This window comes from Otolemur garnettii, unplaced genomic scaffold (genome assembly GCF_000181295.1).
Source record: "Otolemur garnettii isolate 467f Iridium unplaced genomic scaffold, OtoGar3 scaffold00083, whole genome shotgun sequence".
Classification (NCBI taxonomy): Eukaryota; Metazoa; Chordata; class Mammalia; order Primates; family Galagidae; genus Otolemur; species Otolemur garnettii.
The window spans coordinates 5586379-5605306 of NW_003852478.1; the positions used below are offsets into that span (position 1 = coordinate 5586379).

The 18928-nt window shown below is 40.8% G+C and overlaps 2 protein-coding genes across 2 annotated transcripts in view; both read right to left on the reverse strand.

Annotated features, from left to right (window-relative positions):
* The window catches only part of LRRC66 (leucine rich repeat containing 66), a 14611-nt gene extending 5526 nt beyond the window's left edge, over positions 1-9085 (reverse strand). Inside the window, 2 exon segments of the mRNA XM_003794625.2 lie at positions 3970-4139; positions 8593-9085. Coding sequence (XP_003794673.2) covers positions 3970-4139; positions 8593-9085 — 663 coding nt within the window.
* A 6552-nt stretch (positions 9086-15637) lies between these two features.
* SGCB (sarcoglycan beta) overlaps positions 15638-18928 on the reverse strand; it is a 9535-nt gene continuing 6244 nt past the window's right edge. The window contains exon 5 of the mRNA XM_012808073.1: positions 15638-16098. Within this exon, the coding sequence (XP_012663527.1) occupies positions 15895-16098 (204 nt within the window). The 3' untranslated portion in view covers positions 15638-15894. The remainder of the gene's footprint in view (positions 16099-18928) is intronic.

Below are 18928 nucleotides of genomic sequence, written 5' to 3' on the forward strand. Positions count from 1 at the left end.
TTATTTCTTTTTTACTGCATGTCTGCATTATTTTTGTCCTTGCACCATATTATATTACGAATCACAGAAGTTTTGAAAGCAAAACAGGAGGAAGTACAGAAAATTAATAAAATTATTCAGGAATAATAATTTCTGAAAAAAGATTACAACAGAAAAGTCCAATTTGGCTAAAGAAATGCTCAGCCACCAGCATTTAAAAGGGGTACACATTATGGAAGGATTGAGAGAGGCATAGAATACATCACAAATCATTGCATCTAAGAAGAATGGGATACGATTAAGAAATGCTAATTTGAAATGTCATTGAAATTTATTTCATTCCATCTAAACATGGTGAGGTGATGAATTTATGCTTTGAAAAATCTTTCTCACTTTTGAAAAGATTCCCTCATGGGAAGACTCAGAGAATAGTGCAAGTATTAAATTCGTCTTCTAGAAGAAAAACAACATCTATTTTGATGTATGGGTTTCTGGTTCCAAATATGTTTTTCATGTTCCAAAACCAGTTTCTAGAGTTTTTGCCAAACATGTAGAACAGGTAATAGAGAGAAGAAATTGTATGATTCTTGGTAGTTCCAGTGCACTGACAATTATGGCTGTATTTAAACATTCTAAGAGCTGATTTTTAGTTTGCCTGTGGCATCTGTTACCTGTGAGCTGCAGAAGACTCATAAAGTACAATAAAAGTGCATGAGAAATAAAACAGACACTTAGCAAATTATGAATACAAATACAATATTTATAATCAGCATACAATAGACTAAGTGAGATTCCTAGGCAATTCAACAACCCACTTGAAGTTAAATGGACTTTCTTATCTGTCCTGATAACTACCGTGGCAGACAGACTTTAAGATGGTCTCCAAAGATCTTGCCCCCTTGTATTCATGCTCTTGAATAACCTCCTCCCCTTGAGTGAGAGCAGGATCTGTGATTTGTGGATGTCACTTCCATAATGACATTACATAAAATTGTTGTGTTCTTTTGTTAGCAAGCTCTTGTCCTTGCTAGCTCTGATGCAAGCTGCCATGCTATGAACTGCCCAGTGGAGAGGCCAACATGGCACAGAACCCAGGGTAGACTTGTGCCAATAGCCAGCCAGGCACGGAGCCCTTACTCCATCATCCTGCTCCAGCAACTGAATCCCACCAACAACTGTGGGGCTTGGAAGTGCATCTTTTCCTAGCTGGGCTTTCAAGTGAGACTCTAGCTTTGGCCAACACTTTGCAGCCTCTTGAGAGACCCTGAAGCACAGGCCCCAGTTAAGCTATACCTGGATTCCTGGCCTGCAGAAATTGTGAGATAATATATATGTGACTTTTAAGCTGCTCAGTTTGTAGTAATTTGTTACGCAGCAATAGCTAACTAATGTACCTATCCATGATCATCACGCATTCATGATGTTCAGTGTTTAGAGCAGTAGTTGGAATACAGCAAGCACTTTATAGACAACACACAGAACTTTTATATTCATTCATTCATTTGCATTCATTCATTCTCTTGTTTATACAACAAGTGTTTTAAAATGTATCAGGTACTGGGCATATGCAAGCACTAGAAAACAATACAGGGATGATGTATGTCCTCAAAGAGCTTAGAAGGGTTCCAAGGGCTTAGGCTTAACATCTAGCCATACCTAAAACTCACTAATTTCAACTGGGATAGGTGTAACAAGGAAAAAAGTGTAACATGCCATAAGGGTGTACAAACTGGGGAAGGCCTCCTTGAGGGAGTGACGTTCAGGCAGAAGCTGATAGGACTAACACATGGTGGCTCTTCCAGGCAAAGCACCCGCAAGTGGACAGGGCTTTCGATGAAGGTAGAGGCAGGAGCAAGGGGGGGATGGCAGACAAGCCAGGACCCGGGGTGAATTCTTAGGTGGGTTTTAACTAAGAAGTGACATAAACAGATTTGTATGTTAAAAGTGTCGGGCACTGTGGCCAGTATAAAAGTTCTGTATGTTGTCTATAAAGTGCTTGCTGTATTCCAAGCCCTGCTCTAAACACTGACCACGTACAAAACATGTGTCATTCTAATAAAACTCTATGAGAAAGGAACTAGGTTATCTCCATTTTTCAGGTAGGAAAACTGAGGCACAGAGAGATTTGGTAACTTGCCCAAGATGGTGTGGCTGGAAAGTGGCTGAGGCCAGGTGTAAGGGCAGGCAGCTGGCTGGCTCTTAACCGTCCTCTTCCCCCAAGCCTCACTAGACCACCAGATTCCCCTCTGTAGAGGAAGAAGTTGGAGACTCGTCCTGCACCTGTCCCTGGATAGCACTTTACGGACACTGGGAAACCTCAGTTGTCTGTGTTAATGTTGCCTGATGTGACACCCATGAGTCACACATGGCTATTGAGCAATTAAAATGTGAGTAATCCAAACTGGAATGTGTGGAAAGTGTATAATACACACCAGGTCTTGAAGATTTTGGCCGAGGTGGGTGGACTGCTTGAGCTCAGGTGTTCAAGATCAGCCTGAGCAAGAATGAGATCCTGTCTCTACTAAAAAATTAGAAAAACTAGCCAGGAGTTGGTAGTGGTGCCTGTAGTCCCAGCTACTAGGGAAAGTGAGGCAGGAGAATCTCTTGAGCCCTAGAATTTGAGATTGCTATGAGCCTATAGTCCCAGCTACTAGGGAGACTGAGGCAGGAGGATCTCTTGAGCCCTAGAATTTGAGATTGCTGTGAGCTATGATGCTGCCACAGCAGTCCACCCAGGGTGACAGAGTGAGACTCTGTCTCAAAAACAAACAAACAAAATCCGCGTCTGTGGCTCGCCTTATGTTGCTGATGAATGATACTGGACTAAATGAAGAATGGGGGTGTGTGATGAAGGTGCTGGAGATGCAGTACTAACTCTCCCAAACCATTTCTGGATGCCCCACAGGAGGCCCCTCCGGGGTGGCACAAGCCTCTGAGGGGAGAGTCTACGATGTCTTCCCAAAGGGAAATGCCAGGGAGAGAGGTGCTTGGAGGAGAAGGGGCTGGAACTGAAACCTGGAGCAGGGCTTTAGGGGTTCCCTACCCTCGCCTTGTCAGGACTTCACAGGGATTAACCACAACGTGCCTGCTGGGCCCAAATGTGACACAGATGCCCTGTCCCCTGCTATATGGGTCTGATGTTTATAGCCACATGTGGTACATGGTAAATGTGATATAGGGTGTGAACTATTGTCATTATCATTTTTATTATCCTGCGCCCAATTCTGTCCTGGAAGCGACAGGATCATTGTCAGAAGTCTTCCCAGCCCTGGGTTTCTGACATCTCAGTATCAGCCAGCGTGATTCATAGAGACCTCTCTGAGGATTCCAGATTTTACATGATCCCTGGGAACTTTTATGGGTCCTGAAGCTTAGGGAGGCAGCCTCACTAATAATTAAGATTTAATTTCTTGCCAGTTGGTAAGTGTAAACTTGGAGTTGGATTTAACCTGATTTTAAAAAATAATATGGCAATTTTTTTTTTTTTTTGAGACAGAGTCTCAAGCTATCCCCCTGGATAGAGTGCCATGGCATCACGCTCACAGCAACCTCCAAATCCTGGACTCAAGCGAGTCTCCTGCCTCAGCCCCCAAGTAGCTGGGACCACAGGCGCCCGCCACAGCGCCTGGCCATTTTTTGGTTGCAGCCATTATTATTGTTTGGTGGGCCCAGGCTGGGGATTCGAGCCCGCCACCTTAGGTGTATGTGGCTGGCGCCTTAGCCGCTTGAGCCACAGGTGCCGAGCCAATATGGCAATTTTTGCTGTTATTATGTTCCAATGAAATTTATATCCATGGGGACTGTGGTTTTTGAGGCAAGACTTTTCAGGTAAGAAAGACTTCACCAGTTTTAGGAGATCTTAAAATCACTTACTTTTTGGAATAATAGCTAGTACAACTAGATATGAGGAAATTCTTCAATGAACACATTCTCTGAATGTAATCGCCCATGCATCTACACATTGAAATAGTATAGAAGTGATTTTAGAACCTGTAACTTTTTGAGATCCTTGAAGGCTCCTGGATGAAGTTTGAATATCTTGTTGCCCTTTAAATAGAGAGACTCTAGCTGCAGGCACTTATGGAAATCAGAAAATCCAATTTGTGTTATCCCATTGAACGACAGATCCAAACTCTGCAGTGACTTGAGTTTCCAGAGTCCTGTTAAAATGAAAAAGTAAATTAAAATCTAAACTGGTGACATTTACTGCAGCATTATCTGTCACGGTGGAAAATTAGAGATGACATTAACAGTTCTCAATGGAGAAATTGTTAAAGTATATGAGCGCTGTACAATAACATGGAGTCTCAAAAGAGAAGGGGGAGGTCAGCATGTGGACTGATCGAACAGGAAGGAGAAGGTTAACTGGCCGATCAGTACAGAGTCTGATTCCAATGTTATTCCAATGCATGTATTTGGAGGAGGCAGAAAAAAGTCCTGGGAGGAAATGAAATCCACTATTAGTAGTAGTTATACTCACAAGTAGGGTGGTTGAAGGAAATGAGGAAGGAAACTTTCTTTTCCTTGTATACATTTTTTGAATTTTTTCTTTCAATCAGCATATGCCACTTTTAAAATAAGAACATCAGCGTGGCGGCCATAGTTCAATGGTTAGGGAGCTGGCCATATAACCCCAGGGCTGACGGGTTCGAACCCAGCACTGGCCTGCTAAACAACAATGACAACAGCACCAAAAAATAGCTGGGGCGTTGTAGTGGGCGTCTGTAGTCCCAGCTAGTTGGGAGGCTGAGGCAAGAGAATTGCTTAAGCCCGAGTTTGAGGTTGCTGTGAGCAGCCATAGCACTTTACTGGGGGCGACAAGTGAGACTCTGTCTCAAAATAAATAAACACAAAATAAGAGCATCAATTAAGAATCTAACCTTGACTGAAACATGTGGTGTTAAGTAAATATCTGTTTCCTCGAAATTCCTGAGTAACAAACATCTGGCTGACACGCAGCTCACACTGACAGACAGAGGCTGTTACAGGTAAATGAACCTGTTCCAACTTACATACAAATTCAGCTTAAGAACACATCTATCTCATTTCTAACCAGTGACTGCCTGTATTTGACTGAACTGTAGGTAAGATAAAGTCATCTCAATATGGCAATAGAGGAAAAAGGTGTTTTAATGCTTTATTTACATGAATGGATTCTTCCAGTTTTAAGATTTTCTTATCCTATTTTGTAATCATGTCCATTTTTTGTAACTACTTGTTGATATACTGATTATTTTCTAGGCATTCTTGTATTTTTCATAGGTAATAACCTATAGCTAGATTTTGTTTCCTAGCAAAATAATCAAATTAAATTTTGGTCTCTGCCTTTGGATTTCATTTGATCTCAGAGAATAACCAAGGGTTCCATCAGGCACTGAGAGCAAATAAAGATTGACAATATGGTGCCAGTCACAGTAGCCTCTCAAATTTGACTTCCCACATGAATCTTGTAAGAAAGAGCCTGAATTTTTACATTAACCTCTGCTCTGTTCTCACATATAGACTGTGTGCTGTGATGCCACGGCACTTTACTGAGGGCAACAAAGTGAGACTCTGTCTCAAAATAAATAAATCTGCCTGAATCTGTAGTCTGCCCCACAGCCCTGGGCACGTCAGTGGATCCTCCACACCCCCGTCCAGCAGGACCCCGCTCCAGCACTACAGCCAGGGGCACCCAACTGGGGAGCCTGGGCTGGAGGCCAGTTAAATATTTTGAATATAGCACCTGGAGAAAATATGTTTCTTTGTGTAGAGAAGAATACTCTTCTATGTTTTAATATGCAAATATATGAGTGTTTGAGAAAAAATTACAACATAAGAACCAAAATGAAAGAAGCTGTAATAGTTCCCTCACCATTGCCATGATACCTGCCTGGCCTAGGGGTCAATTCAGTTCCTAAAACATCTCTAGTGCTTAATTGAATTGAATAAGTACCCTAGGAGCTCCGTGCAGGCAGTGATCATGCCTCGCTTTGAAGAGGAGGGAAGAAATTATTTTTAAACACCTATTTAGTTGCACACCCTTTGTGCTCTAAGCATGTCACAGATATCTTTTAGTCTTCAAAAAGTAGGTTTAGGGGTTATTCCAATTTTACAAATAGAAAAACTTAGGCTCAGTGAAGTGAAGAACTTGCCAATAGTGCCATGGTAGGTGGAGATGGGATCAAACCCCAGATCTTTCTCTTTTTTTTTTTTTTTGAGACAGAGTTTCACTATGTCACCCTTGGTAGAGTGTGGTGGTGTCACAGCTCACAGCAACCTCAGACTCCTGGGCTCAAGTGATTCTCTTGCCTCAGCCTCCTAAGTAGCCAGGACTATAGGCACCCGCCATAATGCCCGGCTATTTTTAGAGACAGGGTCTCAGTCTTGCTTGGCTGGTTGGAAGCCGTGATCTCAGGCAATCTACCCACCTCAGCCTCCCAGAGTACTAGGATTACAGGCATGAGCCACTGCAGCTGCCCTATACCCACTTTTTTAATTAAAAAAATTGAATTTCAGGGCCCTTAAAGAGAACTTGAATTTAGAAAGGAGAAAAGAAAGCTGAGGGTCAGGGCTTTTTAGGCTAAAGGACTGTCTGGGCCATGCATAATTAAATGGCCAGATGTATTGGGTTGTTCAGTTATCCTGCCCATGTCACAGAATTACAGGGTCTGAAGAGACTAAGTTTTATTCCGTCTTGGTGACTTTTGATATATGTCACTAAGCACTACTTAAGGTCTTCATGCCTCAGTTACCGTCCTTAAAATGGTTTCTTATAGCTGGAATTGGGATGTGTCTTTAATTATTATGATCTTCAAGCTTTTTGAACCCAGTGGAAGCCAGGTCCTATAGTTTGAATGATTGTTCATCAGATAGTCCCTCTCCTGTAGGCAGAATATACTTCCTCACTCCTCTCAGTTGGGTTTGGCCATGTGACTTGCTTTGGCCAATGGAATGGCAGAGGTGGTTTGAGCAAAGGTTTAAAATGTGCTTGTGTGCTGGGATTTGCTTTTTGACGTCTACCTTGGTTGAAAAAGAACACGGCTTGCTGGCCTTCTGGCACAGTGAGGGACATGTGGGGAAGATCTGGACCCAGTGTGTAACTTCCAAGATAACAGGTTTAATCCTTTGATGATAACCATGGCTTACCCAGCAGTGGAGTGAGACATGCTGTTGGCTGCCAAAGTAGTGTTCTTATTTCTAGAATCATAACTGCTTAGCGAGATTTGGCACATTCTCTCTACCTGCCTCAGGTGACTGCATATGAATCACGCTGGACTGAGTTTCCTGTGATGCTGGGATGCAGATGGAGACTAATTTGTTTACTTATACACACAGCTTTTACAGGAAAAGTCGGGGGAGAAGACACCCACCCTTCCCACACAATTCTGTCGACATGTTGGGTGGAATAGTCTTGCTTTTATCTGCTAGGCTATTATTGCCAAATGATGCTTAAAACAAGGCTGGAGAAAGGGCAAAATAATTAAAATATGAAAGGTAAGAACTGAAAAATTATATGAAAATTAAATATGCATTCTTTGGGATGGAGAAAGAGGACGATATCTTTTTCTTTTTTTCTTTAGAGATAGAGTCTCACTTTATCACCCTCGGTAGAGTGCTGTGGTGTCACAGCTCACAACAACCTTCAACTCCTGGCCTTAGGTGATTCTTTAGCCTCAGCCTCCTGAGTAGCAGGAACTATAGGCACCCACCACAACGCCCGGCTATTTTTTGTTGCAGTTCGGCTGGGGCCGGGTTTGAACCCACCACCCTTGCTATATGGGGCCGGCGCCCTACCCACTGAGCCACAGGCCCTGCCCAGAGGACGATATCGTTATAGTGTTTTTTTAAGCACAGTGTCTTATCTAAATAGGTGCTTAGCAAGCACTGAACAAGACTGAACACAAACAAGGAAAGGAAACTGTCTAGCACACTGGAATATAAAAAGGGCAAAGGAAGTCTTGCCTTACGAACCTGGTACATTTGCAGGTTCATACGATGCAGAAAGCATTGGTGTGTTAGTCAAGGAATTCCAGCATGCAGGCTGCTGAATGCAGATGAGAATTTATAACAGGAGGCTATGTGGAGTATCCTCTTATAAATACAGAATTCCGATTTTGATCTGATAATCAGAGAGTTTACATGCTAATGTGTAATATTAGGATATTTCTGGCCTACATTTGGAGGACACTTAGATAAGTCGAAGCAAAACCTACTCTCAGGTGACAAAAATTATGAATGTGACAACATATTTAATTTGAATTATTAACTTGTTAAAAGCATCTGAGCTGGTTATTTCTCAGTGTTTTCCTATATTAACAAACATGTGATAACGTAGGTAACTTAAAATCAAAGCACTGATTATCATTTAGCACTTAAATATATCTAATAGCTCTCCACAAATCCACCTAACATTAACCTAATGGGAGGTTAAATTGCTCTAAGTTCCACGTACTGAAACTCCCAAGTCCACAAGGAAACTCCTTTTGTTCTATTTGCTGTGATCAGGTAGCTTTACTTTCACGTGTTTCCTTGAATCTGAAAACAAACATGGAATTCTTATTGACATAAAACACCAACTCTTCATGGCCTCCTTGTTTCTAGGTAGAGACCATCTGGTAAAATTATACTCACCCTTAGGAGTGTCGCTGAGCTTATTTCTTTGAAGAATTAGCACCTTTAGAAACGGAAGCCCAGTTTCCACGCTGCTTTTGTGGCGTTTCATCCATGAGGACTTAGGCCTGGGCAGATGCAGGGAGATGGAGTGGATGGCGTTGTTGCTGAGGTTTAACATTTCCAAGGTGTGTAAATACGCCAGAGGGCTTAAGGTTATTTTTGATATGAGATTGTTACTGAGGTCCAGGTGTTTTATTTTCCATTCTTTTTTCTTGTGAGACTGTAAGAGAACCCTAAAGAAATTGAGGCTGATCTCCAGTGTGGCTGCTGTCTGTGATGTGTCCACAGGCATTTCATGCTTTCTGGTAAAAGAACAATTTGTCGGAAGATACTCGCTCCACTGGCACTCAGGATGGAGTAAAACACTGCTTCTACTGGATGGATGTGTCCTCACTCCAGTACAATGAAGACCTATAACTATGGTAATGACGCCGCAACAGAGGGTTTCCATAATGCCTGGAAAAAGGAAAATGAGTCGACTTAATCAAAAAACTTACGTAGACACTAACAGGAAATAAGAAGCAGAAGATTTAATTTTTAATTCAAGATTTAGGAAAGTCATCTTGCCTTGATTGTCCATTTAAGTGACTGGTTTCTTAGACATGGAGGTGTTAAAAGGTGGCTGCTAAAATGGCATAGCAATAGCATAAAATTGAAAAATTATGCCACGCTTTAAAGACAGGACTCCCCTGATTTCTCAGAAGATAGGTACTGACTTGGGCCTCACCTCAGCATCGGCTTGTCCGGTCTTGTCGCCTCTGCAGTCTGCTGTGGAGTGAGTGAAACCTCACCGAGTCTGCTGGTCACTCACACCGAGCAAAGTCTGCTGGGCTTATCGGCACCGCCCTCCGGGCCACGTGGCTTACTGCACGAATGGCATCCAGTTACACTGAACTGTGAACCTCCCATAACTGAGTAGAAAGTTCAGCTCATAACAGAGACTTGTGATTTTTTTATGACTTGAACTACGAGCTTTGTTTTTTGTGGCTTTTCAAATCACTTTGAAATCATTTAAATACATATAATATGTGCTATGAAAAGGACATTCTGCTTCAGAATCAGGAAGGCGTAAGAAGATAGAGAAATATTAAGTATCTTTTTTTTTTGTTGAATGGTAGCTATGTACATTAATGCACTTCTGGGGTACAGTGTGGTGTTTTCACACACAATCTGAAACACTTCCATCAAACTGGTTAACATAGTCTTCATGTCATTTTCTTAGTTATTGTGTTAAAATGTTCATATTCTACTCTTAGAAAGATTCACTTGTACCCTTGTAAGATAAACCACAGAAGTGATCCTTCCAATCCTCCTCCCTCCACCCATTTTCCCCCTCCCTTCTCCCTCCCTCCTCCCCATATTCTTAGGCTGTTATTAGGTTATAATATTAAGTATCTTTTTCAAGAAAAAGTCTTGAGACACAATTGAAGGATTTTAAAGACGTATAGAGAAATTAGAGTGGCTGAATGTGTCATCGAGATAAATTTAAATGAAAATGGGTACATTTTGTGACTTGCTTTAATTAGACTAAAGCCCTTTTCAGAACCTTCGTGCACAAATGATCACATTTTCAACATACAAGTTAACAACAAACTGTCCCTTCCTGTCTGTTTTAAGGGCACCCATTCTAGTTTTCATCACTGTAATCTGAAATATTAGAAGGGCCTCACTGCTCTTCCTGTCTCTGCCTCTTGACTTTCCTTCTTTTTGATTCATTCTAAGTGATTCCAAAAGATTATTTTCCCAAAGTAGTTTTCTTCGATGAACGTTCCTTCATTCAAAATCTTCAAGGGCTCCTATTGCCTGCAGCCCCCATCTCTCAGGTTGGTATACAAAGCCTTGTTCTACTACCTAAAACTACTACCCTGACAAGTGCGTGGGGAACAGGAGGAAGGCGTGGCTTGAGCAAAGAGCTACACAAGTGTATCTCACGCCAGTGTTAGCGCTTAGTTCATTCCCAAGTCTAAGTTCAATGCCGCCTTCTCTTCTAAGCTCAAATCCCAACATATCCTTCCAGAGTCATCTCAAATCCTATGGCTTGAGGCCCTTTGTCCTGCTTTAACCTTTATTTTTGTCTTTGTTTACAGAGCAATTTTAGTAAATATTTCCTGAATGGTCAGTGCATGTTAAAGCCCTTCTCACTGACAGAAAGTCAGTACTGTCCTGCATTGCTGTTGCTTTGCTTTGTGTCTATTTTGGGCTCCCCCAAAGGTTAAGGACCATGTATGGTTTATATAGTTCATATTTTAATAGTTTGCAGTGTGTCTCTCTATTTGTGTGAATGAATACATGAAGTAAATGAAGTTTGCAATGTAGGTTTGAAACCTTTGCTTTGTACAAGGTCAACTGGCCTATATTTTGAAGGGCATCTAAATTCAGGTAGACATGGCCATGAACTGCAAAGGTGCCCTACAGCTTGGGGGAGTGATTTATTTTTATAGCGTGGCTCTTATGTAATATCAGAAATTGAATTAATTTGGCCAGTCAGAAAGATGTTTTTTTCCTACATTCAAAGCTGCAATCACAATATAGACAATTGGTAACAACATCAGCAACGGAAAATACAGTTACCATTCTCAGGTACACTACTTTGCAGTATTGAAGAGAAAGGTGTGATTGAAGAGTACTTTTTCTTGAGGAGACAGAGATTTTTATGACCTTGCTTCCTTTTAAGTTGAAGAGATTCATACATTAAGTAATAGATTTGAGTTCAAAACAGCTAGCTAAGGATAATCTTAAAGTGAAAGGTATTAATTTGTAAAAAAGAAAAAATTTATGCCACATACATATTCATATGTACTAGGTAAGAGACCACTGAGAACTCCAGAAAATTTGCCGAGGAAATCGAGCAATTATAATCGTGGAAACCTTTAAATGCAAGCAGTCAGGCTGAAGTATGAGGAAGCAGTTACAACTATGACAGGTGTGGACATGTGCGTCAGATAGTGAAATAGACAGGCAGAAAATGGGAGGAAAAACTCCCCAGAAAGTAGAAAGGAATGAGGAGTTCATTTGTATGTGAAAGAGGCAAAACTGAAGGGAAAAAGCCTCATTTTTGGTCACGATAAGACATGGAAAATAACATTGCTTCTAAGACATACCTTAAGATCCTAGGTAGTTGTCAAATGGGTCTGTATCTGGTTCGAGCCAGGTGGGGATTTAAGAGCCTGAGTCTGTGAGGCTCCACCCATCGGCCATCAGGGCTGCTCCACAGCAAGCCTTCAGCCACACTTTCACCTCCAGCTCTGGCCTCCTGCCAGGGGGAGTGTGCACATTCCCTGCGACACTGAGGAAGTGTCCTGGGGGAGAGACTGCCTTCTGCAAAGCACAGAGAGGGTGGGACTTTCCTAGCAGGGAGTGTATGACTTTCTAACTTTTGATTTCTAAGAGATTATATAAATATTGATGATAGTGTCACATTTTCAAGCCATAATTAAATCCATCATGTTTGCATGATTAAGTAGAAACCTGGTAATATATAATCATTAACAAATTAACAGCAGGTGGCACCTGTGGCTCAGAGGAGTAGGACGCCAGCCCCATATGCTGGAGGTGGCCCCATATGCCAGAATTGGCAGGTTCAAACCCAGCCCTGGCCAAAAACTGCAAAAAAAAATTAACAGCAAATAATTAACAGAATTTTTATTGTAAACAAAGGTCATTAATAGTTTTTACAAACCAAATTAACTAAAACTCACATTTGCTATCTAAAATAGATTTACAGGTTTATTTTTCTATGGCATAATCTGTAATCTTTGTCCCCTCAACACTTTAAAAATATTACTAAATTTATCAGCCTTTCATGGTCTTTGTCAAGCTTAGCACCATAACATTAGGGGCAGCACCTGTGGCTCAAAGGATAGGGTGCCGGGCCCCATATGCTGAAGGTGGTGGGTTCAAACCCAGCCCCGGCCAAAAAAAAAAAAAGCACCATAACATTCTCGCCCCCCATAAAAAAACATTCATTCAAAACTAGGTAGAACTTCTACCTTGGATCATCAAAATGATCACACAAATTTATTTTGGTTTTTTACAGTGCAGAAAGAATACAAATCAGTATATTTTAAAACATTGCAGGCTACGTATAGGCAGTCCTCATTTTGTGTTGTTTTACATTTTCTTAACTGCTCATTAGACAGTCTCTAAAAATCCCTTGTCACTGCAACCCAACCCCTGTGGCTATTTAAACAAGCCTGTACATGCACCCCTCCCGGTGTCCCGTCTTCCTCATTCACCTCCCCCAAAGCTACTGCTAGTCCTATCGGAGCTCAGTGCAGACACATGGACACACAGCAGAGGAGAAAAGTCAGTATTTCAGTTTACAGGAAAACACCATCTGGTGGCGAGAATGAGGACTTGAAGCTTCCTCTGAATCAAAATAGGTCATAGGGAAAATGGATGTCTTGTAAGAACAAAATTCTGCTTCCCAGTGAATTTTCCAGATCAGTGAAAAATGCAAGGACTACCTGTAAAGTTTCCTAAAATGCTACACATGCTAATAGTCAGTTCTATAAATACATGAAAATATCCTCTCATGTCCAAAGCACTTAATGTAGATGTATCGAAAACACAAGTGTCTCTCAAAGTGGAGTAAAAATAGATTACTTCCGTGATTAAATTCAATAAATAATACTTTGTAATAAAGTGTTCTGTGGCTTTTGTAAAAATATTTATTTAAAGAAACTTTCAAAACAAATCCAGAGAGAGCAGCAAGTAAAGAATGCGTGATTTAACGACACACCAAGCATCTGAATGAGAATTCCAGCAATTTCTTCCCGGATACCATTCATATATTAAATGATATTGCATACATCCAAATGGGTTCAGATGTTGCTACAACCAGTAACAGCAACACTCCAAAGTCATAACCTCCCTTGCTCTCTTGTTTCATTCATAATCCCCTGTAGTGCTAGGTAGTAAGTCAACGCTCTCTCAGTAGAATTTAATGACTTCAGGGTCTCTAAGATACTTGGTTTTTCTCTCAGAGGGAATTGTACAATATTGAATACAAATTGTTTTTTGTATTGATTGTCTTATCCACACAGCTCAAAGTGACCCTGACTACTGTCACACTTGAATGCAGGGTGGGGCTTGAGATACATCTCTATGGCCCACACAGAAACTACTTTGGGGTCCCTGTCTTTCCCATCAAATACATATGTGAAAACCCAACTGGCTTGAGGGCTGTAAGGAATCATAATGGGGTAGTACTATTAGGAGCAGAGATAAATTCTTACCCTGCCTTAAAAGTTGCTTGTATCCCCTCTTGTGTGGCTCTCTCCATTCCGATACCCCTGGACTCATCTTCCAGGCACAGCACATGTGAAAAAGGGTGACATTTGTGTGGCTCATGCCACCAACACAGCAGGCTGTTCCCAGACTCCAGCTCCTCTGGGCCTGTGGCCTCCCCACTTTCCACTGTGTAGCCCGAGGGCTGGGGGTATAAATATCTTGGCACCCCTGTTGACCACTGAGTGTCCCAGTGTGCCAAGGCCCATCAGTTAAGGAACTGGGGTAACTCACAAGGAGCTCAATTTCACCTCTCTAGTATAGGATTTTGGAATTGGTTTAAGATAGTTTAGAATCTGAGAGTGATATGTCGTATTTTTTTGTCTGACATTAGATTTATTTTTCTTTTAACGAGCGTAGGCATACCTGTTCTGTTTAATCCTTATCATTTTAGGTAAATTTAAATCAAACTTTATCTTTCCAGAGTTTTAAATAATTGAAAAGTCAGTGCAGATAAGAAAAAACACCTGGCATTTGGGATAGGTATCATGAATTCGTTCTAGGTTTCGGTCACATGAATTCCAGTTCCAGCCCTGCTATTTACTATGTGCTATTGGACAGGTTTCTCAGCTTTTCTGGTCCTCGGTTTGCTAGTGGGTAAAGCTGGAGTAAGAGCATCTCCTAACAGAGGTGTGGTGAGAATTAGGGATACTAATAGTGCCACACCTACGACAATGGCAAAGTGTATCAGATGGTCAATAAATAACAGCTGTCATTATTATTTAAAAGTTAAGGCTGAGATCGCGTTTTACTTTCTAGTGTATTGTGAACCCTTAACAGTCAGCATCATTCCAAGGAAACCGTCTATTACAGAATATTTTCTTCCTAGTGCAAAACTAAGAGATCATCGTTTTGTTCTCACATATGTAGTTTCATGTGAAAATACGGCTCACAGTTATTGCATTAGAAATCTTGTGTCTTTACTTTTAGGAGCTAAAAGGCTGGCATGAAGCGTTGATGGTGTACCCTGTGACGTCTTAAGTGGGACTATCCCCATTAGAGTCACCAAAAGCTTATTTATAGTGAGCTTAACACATTGCCCGCCACACTAGGAAAGAGATTGTTCCTTGGGGCCATAGTGTTTTATTACAATAATAGAACAATGATCCTTTCTAATTTAATGAAAAATTTGTTATTGTTTGTTATTTTCTGTGCATGGGTTGTCTGCAACTCACATGGTACTAGAATCAATTTTTACACTGCACGCTAGGTGTGCTGTACATGACTCATGACGTGCTAACTGAATTTGTTTCTGAGAATTGAGTCTTTTGTCATTCCACAAGTTATTATTTGTGTCTGGAGTGGACACTGGGTGATGCTGGACGATGACCTCTGAATCGTACCCCTTAAGTATCCCTGCATACTACCATATTGTTTTTATTCAAAGACCTGCCAGGCAAACATCCAGGGGAAACACTTAATCACAAGTTATGGTAATCAGAGAACAGCCCAGCACACTTGGTGCACTTGGGCGATGGTTGGAGCAGGGCCACAGGAGGTGGGGGACACGTGTGGGTTGACAGAGAGACATGAGTAGAGGTTTCACAGCACAAAGGCAACCCAAGGTAAAGAGATGTGTGAGTTATATATGCTTCATGAGGCCTGGGGATCAAAGCTAGCATGAGTTAAATACAACTCACATGACAGTTAATGTGCTAAATAGTGGCCTCAGGCATTTATCCTAGGAAAGGGATAATGGATTTTTAAGAACTTCTTAAAGATTAATTTTGATGTTATTTACTTCTCACAATTATTTTAGAGAATAATAACTTGAAGATCGGTGTTAGAAGGTGTTAGAACTTAGGCTCTCTGAGAACGTTTTAAATACGGAGACCACATTAACAGATACAGTAGTGCTCTGCCGTTAAAATAATTAAAATGAGTTATCACAAACTCTGTAAAATCAGTGATTCACATGCACACTCTTAAAAAGGTCCAGATATGAGCATGTTGATGACCTCTAGGGTTCCTCTAGTGAGTGTTTCCACAGGGGTTGTCGGAGACCTGACAGCCCATGTTTTGGCTGGTCACTTGCACTCTGAAGAGAGTCCCATCGGCACACATGCAGAGCTTGTAACGCACCCAGTCCACGGGACCCAGCTGGTCTCCACTGGAGGAACTGGGCAGGCGGGTTGGGCTGACCATCACAGTCCCATTCAGGATGATACTGTTTTCCTATTAGGAGAATAATGATATGATTTACTCACCTGCATGGATGAGTATAAACCAAAGTCAATAAACACAATTCAGTGACTATTAATAGTAAAAGAAGGTAATAAAAAAGAGTAAAATCCTGAGCAAAGTCACAGCAACAAACAAAACCATGAACAAGACTCCCCTAGTGATTTCTGAGCTTATTTAATCATAACTTGCAACATAATTTGTCAATTATTAGTTAAAATTACATCAGAATTCCTAACCACATAATAAAGAGGATATTGATGAAGGTGCAGATTATTTTCATTTAAGTCCTAACAGAATTATAACAAAGTTGCTGACTGGCAAGTTTATGATAATGGTAAGAGAAACACTTTTTCTCCTAGAGGGAATTGATTTTAATTTCCATTACTTTTGTAACACCGTAAGTGAAGAATCAAAGCATGTAATTTTGAAGACCCAACACTAAAAGGAAACTGGAAGTTTTTTTCTTTAAGTCTGATGTTCTAGAAACATTCCTGTAGGTCCTTAAAATCCTTTCTTTTTAGGGACTCCTAAGCCTCTCTTTCCCTTCCTTCCTCATCCCTCTCCTTTCTTCTTTTCATTTACTCAACAATACTAAGTGTCTCCTAGACTGTTCTAGGTGCTGAGGGTTCAGCAGTAAATAAAACAGAGTTCACATGTTAATAGAGGCATCAACAAACAGTGAATAAATAAAACATACAGGACATCAGAGGGATCAGTGCTACAAAGAAAGCAAGCAGGCTGAGGACAGAGAGTGACCAGGCAGGAATTCTATTATACCCAGGATGGGGGGTCAGGGAGATTGGGGGGAGGGAGTAAGCTGTGTAGGTGACTGAGGAAAGGGACTCCAAGCAGAGGAAATGAGGGACAAAGGACCCAAGGTGAAGATGTGCCTGGTTTTCTCGGGACAGTTAGAGGCCAGTGTCGACAAAGCACAGAGGTGAGGGGGACGTGATTAAAGGAAAGAACTAGGGACATGTGAGTCCAGGCAATGGAGTTCAGATTTCTTCCAAATTAGATGTGAAGCCATCTGGAGGTTTCAAATAGGGAAGGGAGGGGATCTTTTTAAAAGGATCACTCTGGCTGCTGCAGGGCAGAGAACTGATTAAGTGGTGAAAGGATGGAAGCAGGAAGACCTGACAGGAAGACCATCAGTTCCAAGAGTCCAGGCAGGAGATGGTGGGGGTTTATACCATGGTGTTGATGGTGGAGCTGGTGAGAAGCTGCCAGACTCCGTGCATCTTGTGAAGATAGAGCCAGAGGCTTTGCTGATGAACCGATGGATGTGATTATTAGAACAGGAACACAAAAAGAAATGCACATTTGCCAGGAACGGAGAATATCAGGATTTTAAACTTATGTTATGCGATACCTAACAGATATGGAAGTGGAGCAGACAGTTGGAATGGCAATCTTAGTTCAAGGGAGAGGTAGAAGGAGGAATTCCAAATTGGGAGTTATGAGCTTATAACAGGCATTTCAAAGAAATAAAGAAAGCTGGTTATAAAGTAATGGAAATGGCTACTCGATTGTATAAAGGTAGTACTTATATGAGATAAAGATACAGTAATTCTTAAGGGAGTAGTTTTCCAATTCTGTTCCAATGCTGCCATCCTGTGGTCACTTAATTTTACTTTCTTTAAATTGTTTCTTAAGCAGCTTTTTCAGGAGCAGTTTAGTTGGTAAAATTCTTTCTAATGGTTAGCGGATATACTTTAAAGGCAAGCACTAATATGAAATGGATTATAAAGCTAATTAATTTCTTAATACTGAATTATTGTCCTTGACTCCCTATCAGTGGAGTATGTATGCATATTTGAATATTTGTCAGACTAATAAGGTAGAATGCACTGAGAATTTGGAAGTGGAAAAACTAAAAGTTTTAGTAACTTGCTAGTGGTCTCTACACAAATCTGTCACATCTCTTGCTTCTTTGACGTTCTGGCACAGAGAAGGACAGTCCCCTGTGGCCGTTCTTCAACACCATTCCCTTAGAAGAATGGTTTCCACCACAACATCTATAAAAACTACTCAGTATTGTGAGGGAGTTTCTGGCAAGAAATATATTTTATGTTCATGTATAGGGTTATGTGCTTTAGGGGGGAAAAGCCGTTTATGAAAGTGAAACAACTAATTTTTTAAAGCTTTTTTTTAAGAACTGGGAAATTGACTTTTTTAAAAAGGGAAAGCATTATACACAAGTGTGTAGGTTTAAGTTCACTTCTGTTACGTAATTCCTGGTAAGAGAAATTCAATTAGCTTTAGTTAAACAGGATATTGTGGGTGTCCAAAGGCATTTTGAATAAATATACTTTGACCAGAACTGTGAGCCCATAAAAGGTTTTTGAACTTAGGGTGCCCTTAATTGGGATATGATACCTGTTCAGACATAATCTATGAAGGACAAAGAAAATGTAATGTGCAAAGCCACAATAAAGGCAAAAATCTTTTTCTTTTACAATTAATAACAAATAAAAATATATTCTGAATAAAGATCAAAATAAATACACTTTGTACATTTGCTAATGGATTTTTTTCACATTACTGGATATGAAACTAGGGAAGAATATGAAAATCTTTAATTAAAAACAACAACTACTTCATGGCATAGATATTTACTTTGATCTTCTAGAATTCTCTCTTTTTTAATTTTTATTTATTTATTTTTTGAGACAGAGTCTCACTTGCTCACCCTTGGTAGAGTTCTGTGGCATCTTAGCTCACAGCAACCTCAAACTCTTAGGTTTAAGTGATCCTCTTGCCTCAGCCTCCCAAATAGCTGGGACTACTGGTATCTGCCATGCACCTGGCATTTTTTTTTTTT